Source organism: Thecamonas trahens, assembly GCF_000142905.1.
Source record: "Thecamonas trahens ATCC 50062 unplaced genomic scaffold supercont1.25, whole genome shotgun sequence".
Lineage (NCBI taxonomy): Eukaryota > Apusomonadida > Apusomonadidae > Thecamonas > Thecamonas trahens.
Window position 1 is genome coordinate 288508 of NW_013657655.1, and position 13487 is coordinate 301994.

Here is a 13487-nt window from a genome sequence, read left to right on the forward strand (position 1 = left end):
ATTCATAGGCCACGACTCAAGCGGGAGACCGGGACGCACGGGGGGGGGGGGGGGGGGGCGGGGCGCGGTGGGAGCGGGGGGCGGGGGTAAGGCGGTACACGACTCGAGTCTCGCTGTGAGGCCGGGGTGTAGGACGGTGACGGAGAAAAGGACACGATGGCTGGCTTCGATGTGCAAGGCGGGCCGTGGGCGGGCAGCGACAACGAGCCTCTGCTGGGAGGCGGCGGAAGTGGCGCCAGTGGGTCGTCGGGCCGGACGGCGAGCGGGCGGAGCCGGATGCGATCGATGAGCGGCCTGGGCGCAGCGACGGCCGTGGATCGGCTGTTTGTGCTGCGGCCCGAGTGCGGCTGCCTTCCAAGCTCGCTGCTCTGCTGCTTGCGGCCGGCGATTGTGACCAACGCCGCCCTGCACCACGAGCCGGACGAGGCTGGGCGGCGCAGTGCTGTTGGTGAGGCGCCCGGCTACGGATCGGTGCAGGCGGTGGACGGCGCGGACAAGGAGAGTGGATCGGGTGGGCCGACGCGTCCGTCACGTGTCCTCGCCCTCCTCGGGCTCACCATCCTGTGCGTCATGTCGGGCGTGGGCAACAACGTGACGTTTGTGCTCATGGCCGACGCCGTGCCGTCGCCATCGTTCCTCCTCTACGCCACTACTATTGTGTACACGCTGATGTACGGGGTGTGGTATGGGTTGCAGCGATGGTTTGGGGCGCGGAAGCGGATCCCGGTTCTGCCAGGCGCCGGCGACGAGCGCCACGCCGGGCGGATGTACTCGGGCCCGCGGCGCAAGATGCTCCTGCTCTACGGCGCATCCGTGGCCCTCATCACCGTCAACGGAGTGTTCTCGCAGTACTCGGACCCGCACGTCTCGGGCCTGCTCCAGTCGGTTGCCAACCAGCTGACGCTGCCACTCACGGCTGCGCTGGCCGCCACCATCCTCAAGTCACCGCTGACCAAGGTCGAGTGGATCGGTGCCGGTATTGTGCTCATCGGCTCGCTGCTCCCCATCGTGCCGTCACTCATCTCGCCGTCGCCCACGGGCTCGGCCTCCAACTCGCCGTTTTGGATCGCCATGTTCCTTGTCTCGGACATTCCTTCTGCCTTTGTCAACATCGCCGAGGAGGCCATTCTCGACGACGAGGGCATGGCCGCCGATCCCATCCACTACCTCTTCTACACCAACCTGTTCACCATTCCGCCGTACGTCGCTTGCATCTTTGTGGACCTCATTCCGGGCTTTGGCCCCGGCGGCTCGCTCACCGACGTCATGCACGCCCAGAAGGAGGCCTGGCAGTGCTTCTTCTCCTCGGTCGATCCACTGCCGCCCGGCTGCCGCCCGCACGCCTGGATCTACGTCATGGCGTTTTGCCTCGCGTACATCATCTACTTTTTCCTCCTCGCTGTCGTCACCAAGCACGAATCGGCCTCGTTCCAAGCCCTCGTCTCGGCCTGCGTCGTCCCGGCTTCGGCCATCGCCTTTTCGTTTCCCTGGCTCGTCGGCGCCAGCGTCGCCACTCCCCTCAACGACTACGTCCTCATAGGCATCGTCATCATCCCCATCGGCATCGCCGTCTACAAGCTGGATGACTTTGTCACCGACCGCGTCGCCCCTGTCCCGCTCATTGCCCGTCACTGAGCTGCGTCCCAAGCCGCGCTCTGCCACCTCTCGCCTGGCCCCACCCTGCTCTCTCTCGGTCGTCGCCTCGGTGCAGACTCTACGCAGACACCCGATGCCACCATTAGCCCCCCCCCCCCCTGATCCATGCCCTCATCCATCCGTAATCGTAAATCTCAGCTCCAAAGCACGCGCATGCACGCTGTGTCACCAATGCGCGTCATTGTCTCTATTTCGCCCGCCACTTCCACTTCCGCCACCTCCTCCACCACACGCCGTCCCCTCCCTCCCCCCTCCCTCCTGCCTACCCTAACCCTAAAGCACGAGCACACCTGTCTCCCAGCCCCCTTCCGGCCGGCACACATGGTCTCCAAGTTCAACTTTGCCGCCCTGGCCACCCTGGTCACCGGCGGCTCGTTCTCCTTCCTCTCCTCCTCCGCCCCTTCGGCTTCGTCCGCCGCTCCGCCCTCGGCTGCCTCCGCCACCGCTCCGCCCGCTCCGCCCGTGCTGCCTGCTCCGCCCGCTCCACCTGGCTCGGCATCGGTTCCGGTCGCGCCGCCTGCATCCGGCCATGGCTCGACACCGTCGTTCATGTCGTCGCTCTCGCGGCCAGTTCGCCCGCGTCCGCCGGGTGCCGCTACGCTCCGACGCGGGGCGGCGACGCTGGCGCGCGATGGCTCGCAGAACGCACCACAGACAGCCACAGGCTATGGAGCATGGCTGACTGCAGCAGGCAAGGCCGTGCTGGGAGTCACCGCTCTTGGAGGCGCAGGTGCGCTCGCTGTCTACGCCTACAACTGGCACAAAGCCCGCGTCCAGGCTGATGTGCGCAAGGTACGCCGCTGTCGTCGCTTCCTCTCTTCCCACCCCACCCTCCCCTCCCCCCCTGCATACCCTACTCACCATTGCTCTCTCCACCACCTACACAGCGATCTGAGCAGCTCCATCGCGAACGTGTGGCGGCGCTCGTGACCGGCTCGCCCGTCCCCGACGAGTACGTCGACCCAATCACCCTCGAGCTGATGAGCGACCCGGTCCTCACCGCCGACGGCCACACTTACGAGCGCGCCGCTATCGAGCGGTGGCTCGCCGACCACAACACCTCCCCCAAGACCGGCCTCCCACTTCCGTCCAAGGATCTCATCCCCAACTACGCACTCCGCAACGCTATCCAGCGGTTCGAGGCCGAAGTCCTCGCCGCCGCCGCAGACTACGAGATCGACAACCTCAAGCCGGTCGATCCGAAGGACACTCTCGGCCTTGCTGTCTCCTTCCACTCGTGAACCGAGTCGAGGATGCTCCCGTCCCTCCCCCCTCCTCCTCTCTGGCCCTTGCGTCATGTAGACCGACTCGGACTCGGCTGCCCAGTGTCCACACGAGGAGGGCAACAAAGACAACGAGGTGAAGTGCCTTGACCTTGAAGCATCCCTGCCCCATATCCACCGCCCAAACGTCTTGCTCATCCCCTCCCTCTACGCGCAGATCCAAGCATCAGGCACATTGTGGCGGACGGCATGACTTGCTGTCTCCCCGCCAAATGGCCAATCAGCCAGTCACCAGTCACCGCCGCCAGCACTGCCACCGCCTCTCTCGCACCCACCCAAACGCTCCATCATGGCCTCTATGCCCGCCATTGTCGAGCAGATTGCGGCCTCGCCTGCTGTCCGCTCGCTTGTCCACCGCTTCTCCGAGTCCTTCCGTGTGGCCTCTGGCTACCGCAAGTTCGGTACGTCCGTCCTCTTTGTCGTCTCCTCCCGCCATGCCCATGCCCCCCCCCCCCATGCCGCCTTTCTCTCGCTGCCCTTCCCAAAATTTCCCCTCGGGCCGACCACCCTGCCCCCTCCCCACCCCTTCCGTTTCACCCAGCACGCACCCGCTCCCGCTACCCACTCCCGACACACCCGCACACTGAGACTCACTTCAAGTTCCACACCGTTTACCTGCACTCCACTTGCCCACGCCCCTCCCCAACCCCGCCTCGCCGTCTACCCATTCGCCTTGCGACCGGATCGGATCGCTCACCCGCTCGCCGCTCGCCGCTGCCCAAATCGCTGCCGTCTGCTGCCACAGGCCTCCGCCATGAGGACATCATCATGGAGTGCGATGTCGTGCAGGAGGCGATCAACCGCCTTCCTGAGGAAGAGCTCCAGGAGCGCAACTTCCGCTTCTCGCGCGCAATCAACATCTCGGCCAAGAAGGCTACCCTCCCGGCTGCTGAGCGCACCTCGCCCGCTGACGACGTCGAGTACCTCACCCCGTACATCCGCAAGGTGCAGCAGGAGCAGGACGACCTCATCGAGTGGGACAAGTACTGATTCTTGCTCCGCCCCACCCGTCCCCCAATACACACACAACACACACACACCACTTATCAAAATGCTCGTCTTAATCACTTGCGCCGCATGATTAGAACTGCAAGCAAGGCGCCCGTTGCAACAAGCCCGACGCCCGCCACTGCAGGCAGCGCGTAGCTCGTCCACAATGCGTCGCTCTCGCCGGCCGCAGTCGTTGATGGCACAGCGTCTGCCGTCCCGCTTGAACCCGTGCCCAGAGCCACCTTGGCTGGCGCACTGGCAGCGGCATCGTCCCCAGCCGGCTCGACCGTGACTGAGACCGATGCGTTGGCGTCGGGCAAGATCTCACTCGGCTGGGCCACGCTCTCGCTCGCGCTGCCGTCGCCATCACCGTCAAGGAATCCAGCAAACCGCTCGCGGAAGCGCGAACGATTCTTCTTGAGCGAGCCGCCGAGCAGGCCCGAGGCCCGGTCGAAGGGGTAGTCGACGACAACGACCGAAGCTGGCACGTGCTCGTCGCCGAGACCCGCCGCGAGCGCAGCGTCACGGAACCCGCGCCGGAGGACGCCGGCGGTTGCCGGGTCGGCCGCCGCCGCCGCCTCGCTGGGCGTCACAAAGGCCACCAGCTTGCCCGAGTCGGAGAACTCGATAAAGACGTCGTCCACGCCATCGACGTTGGTGTACAGCGTCTCGAGCCCGTTGAGCGCCACCAGAGCTGGGCCCGACTTGCGGAGCGCAGAGACTCGCTCGACAATGGTGTAGGTGCCGCGGATGCTGTCGTACTGTGCCACGTCGCCAGTGGCGTACCAGCCCGAGCCAAACTCGCCGACGCCGTAGTAGCCCAAGTTGAGGTTCGGCGTCCGCACCAGGAGCTCGCCCACCGAGCCGACAGGCGCGTCTGGGAAGAGCTCCGGCAACGGATCCAGCTTGACCTCCACGCCCTTGGACGTGAGCACGTACCCGTTCGACGTGATTCCGCCGGTCTCGGTCGTCCCGTACGAGTCGACAAACGAGATGGCCGGGAAGACCGACTTGACCCACTCGACCAGGTGCGGCGCCGTCGGCGCGCCGCCCGTGGCCAAAAACGCAATCCGCGGGCCAAAGAGTGACTGGATGTGGAGGTCGGCAGCGTCGCGTGAACCGGCTGCGCTGCCGATTGCCACCCACACCGCATGCAGGCCGGCCCAGATCCGCGGCGGACACGCCATTGCCGACGGCTTGAGCGCGGCGACAAGCTCGAACAGCGCCTCGACGTTGTTCGTCGTCCGCCCGCTTGGCACAAGCATCTTGTCCTTCTTGGCTGTCTCGTGCTCGCGCCAGTTCGAAGCACCATAGTGCGCAAAGCCGACTCGCCCGCCCTTGGCCACAAACTCCCACATCTTCATCCGGTCCGACGAGTGCGAGAGTGGGATGTAAGAGACAGTGATGAGCGGCCACGACGACGACGGCTCGGAGAGGTCGTTGACAAACGACTGTGGAGTGACCATGACACCCTTGGGCGCTCCTGACGAGCCTGAGGTGTAGAGCAGCGTAAAAATGTGCTCGTGACCGGACGCCACGCCACGGCAGAGCCGCGGCTCCGGCAGAACATCCTTGAAGCCATCGACGCCACGTCCCTCGCCGCGCGCCAGAGCCTCCACCGTGGGCGTCAGCAGCGTCGCCAGCCGCTGGACTGCCACCTTGGGCCCAAACGCCGGGAGCTCCTCGTCGCCGTCGGCGTCCAGCACGATGACGTGCTGCACACTACCCAGCGCACTTGCTTCCAACGCCTCGAGCGACCAGCCTGCGAGCTCAGTCACTGCCGACGAAGCCACCACCTGCTTGGCACACCCAACCACGACCGGGCTTGCGTTGGCGAGCACTGCACTCGCCTCGCTGCACGTGTACGTCGTGTGGATGCCGAACGAGCCGGCACCCGACAGTGCGCACGCCATGTCCAGCAGCGCAACCTCAAACGCGTTCGGCCCAGAGATGCCCACAAACTGACCGAGCACCCCCATTCCGCCCAGCACCTCGGCGAGCCCGGCCGCGAGTTCGTACATCACCTTGTACGTCAGCCACAGGTAGCTGTCGTGCTCGACAAGAAGTCCCGCGTCGCGCAGTTGGCGGGTGAGCGGTGCAAGCGCCGGCGCCGACTGTAGCTTGCTCGGATCCGGCACGCCGAGTGCCAGCCGGGTGCTGAACACCTCGGCCGCTGCCGTTAGCACGTCGGCCGGCGTCACGCCGTCAAGCGAGGCCGGGAACACCTTGTGCCGCAGGTGAGCTGGGTGCGCCGCATCAAAGGCAAAGGCGGCACCAGAGTCGGGATACACGTGCGCGAGAAACTCGCTGCGAACGCTGGCCTCGACGCCCGGGGCATCAAGTCCGTCGGCGAGCGCAGGCAGGAGCTTCCAGCAGTACGCGCAGTAGTTGGCCTCCGAGTCGAGCGAAACCGCTCGGAACGTGCCCCAGTCGTTGATCGTCTCCTCCACCAGCAGGCCGCACCCCGTGCACCACACCGAGGCCGAGCCAAAGACCATGGCCGGTGCACGGCTCGGGCGCGGCGCCGAGCCGGGTGAGCCGCCGCCGTCGGCGCCCGCACCGTCGTCCGGCGGAAAAATCCAGCCGGGGAACGAGGTGAGCCAGAACGGGACCTCAAAGCCGTAGCACTTGCCGGCTTCAACCAACGCAGCGCACGCCGCGCGGAACTCGCGCCACCGCTCTTCTTTCTCTGGCACCGACAGCTGCTTCGCCACCTTGACTTTGAACGTCGCCACACAGATGGCAAGCTTGCGCGCGACCAGTGCACCGTTGACTCGCGCAAGGCCAGCCGACGCCGACGCCGCTGGGCTCGCGTCGTCAAACGCGACGCTCGCCTGGATCGCCAGTTTGCGGAGCGTCGGCACCAAGCTCTCGGACGCGTACGGCGCAAACGAGGCTAGCGCTCGCGCCACATCTGCCCGCGTCGCCCGCTCCGTCGACTTGAGCGCTGCCGACGCGGCCTCGAGCTTGGCCACCGCGGCAGCGTTCCACTTGGGCGTGCGGTCGGCAATAACGCTTGCGGCGTTGCGGAGGACGGCAAGCGCGGCGTTCATGGCATCAAGCCCGTGCGGGTCCTCGCACTGCGACTGTGAGTCGACAAACTAAAGTCGTACATCCACGCCTGATGCCGGTCAGACGCGTGCGACGGCGGGAGGATCGCACCGATGACCGGTGGCTCGCCCGACGACTGCGATGCCAGCGCATCGGCCATGGCCAATACCAGCGTGCCACCGCTGCTGCCGCTCCCGCCAGTCGCACCCGGAGGGAGGACACAGACGTCGCCGGTGCAGACTGGCGCAGCAGCCGGCGCAGGGCTTGCTACCACCGCGCCGCCGCCACTCGCCCGCCACTGCGCCCGCTCCTGACGTGCCTGCAGCCGCGTGTCCTCGGAGAGCGTCTCGAGCGTGGCGTAGATGCGGTCAAGCGCCTCCTTGTGGCGCGCACCGACCGCGCCGCGACGAACCTTGCCCAGCGCCGAGAGCATGCCGTTGGCGACACTCCACGGCTCGGTATCGAGAACAACATCGGCGGGAATGTGCTCCAACGGGAGGTTGGCGGCGCTGCCGGCTGCCTCCAGCTCGGCGAGAATGGTCTTGCGAGCGAGGTCCGGGGCAAGCGCCGCCACCGCGGCAGTGGGGACGACGACGGCCACAAGGCGGTCGGCGTTGCGGTCGGCGCAGAGCGCCAGACGCGCAACGCCAGGCGTCGCAGCATACGTCGACGCCTCCAGCGAGGCAGCCGGGACCCAGACAGATCGGCCCGAGACGTAGAGCTCGACAACGTTGGAACGGCGGTCGATGATGCGGAGCCGCGGCTGCGGCTCGCCGGGTGTGTACGCCAGCTCGCCAATGTCGCCGGTCCAGAACCAGCCGTCACCAAAGCGGCCGCGGTGGCGTCGGCGTTCTTAAAGTATCCGCTGGTCATGACCGATGGGTCCTTGGCACGGACCAGGATCTCGCCACGCGGGAACGGCAGGTCGCTGGCGAGGTAGCCCATCTCCGGCACGTCAACGAGGCGGACGTCGACGTCTGGCGAGAGAGCACCGTTGACAGAGATTCCCGGAAACTCAGTGGTTCCGTACGCATCGTGGACCCGCTCCTCATTGCCCGGAACCAGCACGTGGGCCATAAGGGCCTTGACCTTGTCCGAGGTGTGGGCGCCGCCCGTGACGACAAAAATGAGCTCACCGCCAAGCGCAGCCCGGAGCGCGGCGTGGGCCCGGATCTCGTGGGCCTTGCCCCACCGAGTCTTGGCTACTGCCGCATCGACAAGTTCATGGACGGCGGCCGACGAAGCGACGTCTTCAAGCGCGGCGGACGGCGCGGCGGCGGCAAGCGCAGCGGCAAAGTGCGGGTCAGGCACGACTCGTGCCGCAAGGTCGGCCCGGTACGAGTCGTACACCCGGTTCCAAAAGTGCGAGAGGCCGAGCATGAAGCGTGGGCGGACGGCGCGCATGTCCTCCAGCAAGTCGTCAAAGTCTGGGCGCGCAAAGGCGATGCTCCCCCAGCCATGCATACCTGCCAGCACACACCGCGGTCGGCGCCGTGTGCCAGCGGCATGTACGAGACCGCCACCTTGTCGGTGCACTGGCCGATGCCGCCGTGCAGCGCATCGTTCTTCCACCGGGCTGCAGATACCGGGATTCCCTTGGGCGCGCCGGACGTGCCCGACGAGTACATGATGGTGGTCAGCTCGTCTGGTGCCTGGGTGGTGGAGCCTGACGCAGCCTCGATCGGCACAGACGTCGAGAGGCCGGTGTGCGAGCAGCAGACGTGGCCGGGCGCCGAGTGGAGGCCGCGGCCAGCAAGGAGGTCGTAGTCAAAGATCTGCAGTGAAGCCGGGACGGTGACTCCGCCAAACAGCGGTTCGCCGGTCGCGGCGGCCTCGGCGTTGGCGGTGGCGTAGCCCATGACAATCAGGTACTTGAACTTGGGAAGCGCCGCGCGTGGCTCGGAGCCCGAGTCGAGGATGCGGCGCCGCTGACGAGCTGCCGCCGCAGGATCGGCTCCGCCCAGGCCGGGCGTTCCACCGACGCCGCCGCCCATCATCGAGTTGATGCCCGACGCCGCCATCATCTGGTTGAGGCCAAACAGCGAGCCAGCGGCAGCCGACGACGACGCCGCGCCCGACGACGCCGCCGAGCGGGCAGCTGCGGCAGCAATAAACTTGCCAGCCTGGTCGTACGAGCACACAACAGCCTCCATTTCGGTCTCGGCCATAATGGCCTGGATCTCGTCTTGCGGCCACGAGGTGTGGAGGCCGACCGAGACGAAAGCGTCAAAGACACAGGCAAAGTCTACAACGAGCCACTGCGGGCGGTTTTCTGCGCAGAGACCGACCTTTGCCCCCCGCGGGAGGCCAAGAAACGAGCTCATTGCACAGGCCAGCTGTGTTGCCTCTGCGCCCACCTCCTTGTACGTGGTGTACACGTACTCGCGGGTGCCCGACTGGGGTGCGAGTGAGTGAGTGTGGAAGGAAAGAAACCATTGCGACACGGGGGAAGAGGAAGGGGAAGGGAAGGGGGAAGGGGAGGGGCAAGGGGGGAGGGGGGAGGGGGGGGGAGGAAGAGAGAGGGAGGGGAGGGGAGGGAGGAGGAGATGCCACGTACTCCTTGACCGAGTAGAACGGGTCCTGTCCGGACATGGCAGCTGTGGTGTTGCAGCCGACAGAGGGGGGGCAACTGGGGGAGGGTGAGAGGGTGTAGAAGGTGGGGGGTGTAGGAGGTGGGGGGTGTAAGAGGTGCGGGAGGGGAGGGAGGGAGGGGGGGGGTGGAGTGTTTGCCTTGTCGCCTGACGACAGAGCCTGCCGTGTGGGGTGGGGTGCCTCGATAGTCTCTGGCCTGTGCAGGTCGTCGCCGTCGGCGTCAGCTCGATCGATCGGTTCGTTCGCACCGCACCTTGTATACCCGATCTAGGTTGGGGGGAAGGGCGAGGGGGAGGGGGGGGGAGAGGGCGGCTGTGGACGTGGTGGTCGCACAGGCGGCAGGTGCTGGTGGTGGAAGGCAAGAGGGGCGGGTGTTGGGGAGGGCGAGGGAGGGGGCTGCTTACCTCGTTGGTGCGTCCGGTTCCAAGAAAGGGTGCATCGTCATAGAGGGTAAACGCCCGCTGGAGTGCGTGGGCCACAGATGGGGCCTTTGCCACAAACGCGTCGGTCATGGTAGGGGCCACAGCGGGTGGGCACGGGAGAAAGAGAGGTTGGCGAAGGTTTGGGTGTTTGGGTGGAGCGGATTAATGGTATGGGGGCTGAAGCGGTGGATCGATGCCAACGACAGCTCTGAAACAGATGCTGATGGTGGAGGTGGAGCTGGTAGCTGCCTCATCGTACTCTTCCATACCTTCACTACACCCCCCATTGTTTCTCCACTACACCCTCTACTGTTTCCCTCCTCGTCTGTGCCATTATCTTGCCCCGATGAGCTGCCATGCCCAAGTCAACCACCGCAGGTGTCTGGGAGTCACGCGGCAATGAAGGATCGGAGAGAGAGACGGCAGTGACCGCGGTGGCAGGGAGGCAGACGATGACGGCGCCACGTGACCTTGCCCACAAGGCCTTCGCACACACCTCACTAGTCCTCTCCCCCCACCCACCCACCCACCCACTCCCTCCCCTCCCTTACACACACTCCCCCCCCTCCCCCCCTCCCCCCTCCCCCCTCCCCCTCCCCCTTCCCCCCCCCCTCTCCCGCTGCTATGGAGTCGCAGCACCTGCTGGCCAAGCCGGCGCCGGTTGTGTCCGAAGCCAAGGCTAAGCAGGCCAAGAAGACCAAGGCATCGCTCAACATCATCCTCTTCACGGGTACGTTGTCGGGTTGTCGGAAGAAGTGTGATAGAGCATGGGGAGTTGCCCATAGCCGCGCTGGGCTGCCTGCCGTCTCTGTCCCCCCCCCCCCCCCCCCCCCCTTCCCATCTCCTCGTCACTCACGCCCTTCAACAGTGTTCATCGGCTCGGCCATGTACACCATCGTGCTGCCGTCGATGCCGGCGTACATCACACAAGTTCATGCGCAGGCTTATGTGCTCGGATGGCTGGTCTCGGCCTTTTCGGCAGGCCAGTTCTTCCTCTCTCCGGCCCTCGGCATGTGGTTCAACGCGCGCAACGCGCTCGAGCCGCTGCTCTTTTCTGGCGCCCTGCTCGTTCTGGGCAACGTGCTGTACTCGATCGCGTGGTCCAAGTGGTGGCTGGTTGTCTCGCGGGTCATTATCGGCATGGGCGCGGCAAACGTGTCGGTCTGCCGTGCCTACGCGGCGGCGGTGACACCTGTCGATAAGCGGACGGGCGTGCTCTCGCTCATTGCAGCTGCGCAGGGCGTGGGCTTTGTGGTCGGCCCGGCCATGGGCGCGGCCCTGGCATCGGTCAACTACAAGATCAAGGTCGGCGGCTCGCTCTATCCCGACGGCGAGTACCGGATCAACAACGCGACTGCGCCCGGGTGGCTCTCGGTCGTGCTCTGCCTCATCAACCTTCTTGTCCTCGCTCTGTTTTTCACCGACATGTCGCGGGTGCCGCTGCCGATGGCCAAGCGTGGCGGCGAGGTGTACGACACCATCGACGACGACGACACCGACGTGCCGGCCAAGATCCCCAACCGGCCGACGACGCCGACGACGCCGGTGCCGGATCCGCTCCCGCTGCACCTCATTCCGGCCCGCAAGTCGTGCGCCGGCGTGGACAAGACCCTCGATCTGGTGGCTATCTGCTTGGCCATGGCCATTTTCTTCTGCATCATCTCGTGCTTTGGCTGCTTTGAGACCACGCTCTCCAAGCTGCTCAAGGCCAACTACAGTTGGGGAACGGCCAAAGCCGGCATCCTCTTCATGTCGTGTGGTGTCATTTCCATCTTTGCATTTCTCACGATCAAGCCGCTGGGCAACGTCATCGGCGACCGCCTGGTCCTTGTTGTGGGCCTCGGCATCATGATCGGCACCGGCCTGTTGTGCATCGCGTACAACGGCGGACACGTTCCGCTCGTCCAGTTCCTTGTCGCCAACTGCATCTTCTCCATCGGCTATCCATACTCGTCGGCCATTATCTACGCACTCTTCTCCAAGATCCTTGGCGGCACCGATCAGGGCACCATGATGGGCCTGCTGACCTCATGCGGCTCGGCGGCCCGGACGCTCGGCCCGCTCGCCGCCGGGTATGGCTACTACTACGGCGGTACCAACACCGTCTATATTGTCATCGGCGGCTTGGCTGCGCTCGCTCTCGTCCTCACCCTGGCTGGCTGGTCCAAGCTCGTCACCTACGACGTCCTCCTCGACCGCAAGCTTGCCAAGTACCGCTCGTCGCGGCGGCTTGTCATCCAGTCTGCGTAGCTGTACTCGGCGCTGCGGCCGAGGTAAAGTACGCATGTGCTAAGGCGATCATGCCGATGGTGGCCATGTCCAGCCCGTGGGCATCTGGCTGCGCGAGCGCCTCGCTTACCTCCACTAGCCGCCGGCCGCCGGCCTCGACCGCCTCAGCCTCGCTAGACCTCAACTTGTAGCCAAACACATGCGCCTGGCCGCTCGTAGCCGCAGCCGACGCGAGAGCGCCGGATCCGACCCTCACCAGACGGGAGGGATCGAGCTTGATGCCCAAGCTCGTACCAACTCCCGGATCACCGGTGAGTGTTGCGATTGGACCGGTGATGAGCGCAACCCGCGGCGCGTGCTCGTCGGTCAAGAGCACAAGAGCGTCAATGTCCGGACGGAGGACGACGGTCTGGGTGACCACGGCATCGTCAGCAGCAACAAAGACGGAGGCCGAGATCCCGAAAAACTCGGGCGCGCTCGAGCCAATGGGTGCCACCCACTCGATGCGCAAGTCGCGAAGCTCGTTGCCAGCGCTGCCGAGGGCTTTGTGCCACGCGCGAAAGGCAGGCGAGCGCCAGAGAAGGAGCGGGGCCGAGGCGTCGCCGCCGACGCGCCGGGCGCCGCGCCCAATGGCGGCGACGGCGGCAGCGAGAAGATCAGACAGGTTGTCAAAGGCTGGTGCGCCGTACTTGCGGGCGTAGTACAGCTGGTAGCCGGTCTTTGGCGCATCGGGCGGAGCGCCGAGCATGGCGCGGCCCGACATCTTGAGGCCACCCCACTCGTCGTTGGTGGTGAGGCCCGGGAGAGTCACCAGATCGCGCGGGATCCAAAAGACCACAACGTCGGCGCGGGCGATGCCGGACTCCTCCCACTCGACCTGGTCGGCGTAGCCTTCAAAGATGTTGACGTTCGAAGCCGCCATCTCGGGGCTCTCTTCGGGCACGTAGACATCGCCTTGGAAGCCGAGCTCTTCGAGTCGAGCCACGGCTTCGACACGCCACGATGTGAGATGCGGCGTCTTGTCCAGCCGTACCGTTGGCCCTGCGAGGAAGATGGCGCCCGGCTCTGTGGTTTCCGGATACGGCTCTTGGGCGTAAATGATTCGCATGTGGCCTGCGATGGAGTGATGTGTGTGTGTGTGCACAAGAGGGAGGGCGACGTCGAGGGGCGAGGGTGACGTCGAGTGTGACATCGAGAGCGAGTGTGACGTCACCATCATCAACCCATCATGGCGCACATGAGGGAGTCTAGCCGCAACACAAAA

General features: G+C 65.7%; 5 protein-coding genes across 5 annotated transcripts; 3 read left to right on the forward strand and 2 right to left on the reverse strand.

Moving 5' to 3' along the window:
- The first annotated feature begins 1950 nt into the window (after positions 1-1950).
- AMSG_06041 (uncharacterized protein) lies at positions 1951-3123 on the forward strand. The gene is made up of 2 exons (XM_013902094.1): positions 1951-2448; positions 2544-3123. The coding sequence occupies exons 1-2, from the start codon at positions 1978-1980 to the stop codon at positions 2895-2897; spliced, it is 825 nt and encodes a 274-aa protein (XP_013757548.1). The 5' UTR covers positions 1951-1977; the 3' UTR covers positions 2898-3123.
- Positions 3124-3193: 70 nt separating this feature from the next.
- AMSG_06042 (ubiquinol-cytochrome c reductase complex protein) lies at positions 3194-3978 on the forward strand. Its single transcript, XM_013902095.1, has 2 exons — positions 3194-3340; positions 3685-3978. The coding sequence occupies exons 1-2, from the start codon at positions 3229-3231 to the stop codon at positions 3927-3929; spliced, it is 357 nt and encodes a 118-aa protein (XP_013757549.1). The 5' UTR covers positions 3194-3228; the 3' UTR covers positions 3930-3978.
- A 1-nt stretch (position 3979) lies between these two features.
- On the reverse strand, positions 3980-10084 carry AMSG_06043 (ACS4 protein; the record flags this gene model as incomplete). Its single annotated transcript, XM_013902096.1, has 5 exons — positions 3980-7015; positions 7099-7770; positions 7806-8407; positions 8461-9376; positions 9977-10084. 5 exons carry the CDS (start codon positions 10082-10084, stop codon positions 4004-4006), a joined length of 5310 nt encoding a protein of 1769 aa, XP_013757550.1. The 3' UTR covers positions 3980-4003.
- Positions 10085-10591: 507 nt separating this feature from the next.
- AMSG_06044 (uncharacterized protein) lies at positions 10592-12292 on the forward strand. Its single transcript, XM_013902097.1, has 2 exons — positions 10592-10724; positions 10863-12292. Exons 1-2 carry the CDS (start codon positions 10619-10621, stop codon positions 12242-12244), a joined length of 1488 nt encoding a protein of 495 aa, XP_013757551.1. The 5' UTR covers positions 10592-10618; the 3' UTR covers positions 12245-12292.
- On the reverse strand, positions 12293-13331 carry AMSG_06045 (NUDIX hydrolase; the record flags this gene model as incomplete). Its single annotated transcript, XM_013902098.1, has 2 exons — positions 12293-12328; positions 12354-13331. The coding sequence occupies 2 exons, from the start codon at positions 13329-13331 to the stop codon at positions 12293-12295; spliced, it is 1014 nt and encodes a 337-aa protein (XP_013757552.1).
- Positions 13332-13487: the final 156 nt, after the last annotated feature.

Excerpts from the sequence above, each read along its gene's own strand:
- AMSG_06041 (XM_013902094.1), top strand. The coding sequence starts at position 1,978 with ATGGTCTCCAAGTTCAACTTTGCCGCCCTGGCCACCCTGGTCACCGGC. Across the intron at positions 2,449-2,543 it reads TCCAGGCTGATGTGCGCAAG|CGATCTGAGCAGCTCCATCG; the intron begins GTACGCCGCTGT and ends CCACCTACACAG.
- AMSG_06042 (XM_013902095.1), top strand. The coding sequence starts at position 3,229 with ATGGCCTCTATGCCCGCCATTGTCGAGCAGATTGCGGCCTCGCCTGCT. Across the intron at positions 3,341-3,684 it reads CTCTGGCTACCGCAAGTTCG|GCCTCCGCCATGAGGACATC; the intron begins GTACGTCCGTCC and ends CTGCTGCCACAG.
- AMSG_06044 (XM_013902097.1), top strand. The coding sequence starts at position 10,619 with ATGGAGTCGCAGCACCTGCTGGCCAAGCCGGCGCCGGTTGTGTCCGAA. Across the intron at positions 10,725-10,862 it reads CAACATCATCCTCTTCACGG|TGTTCATCGGCTCGGCCATG; the intron begins GTACGTTGTCGG and ends GCCCTTCAACAG.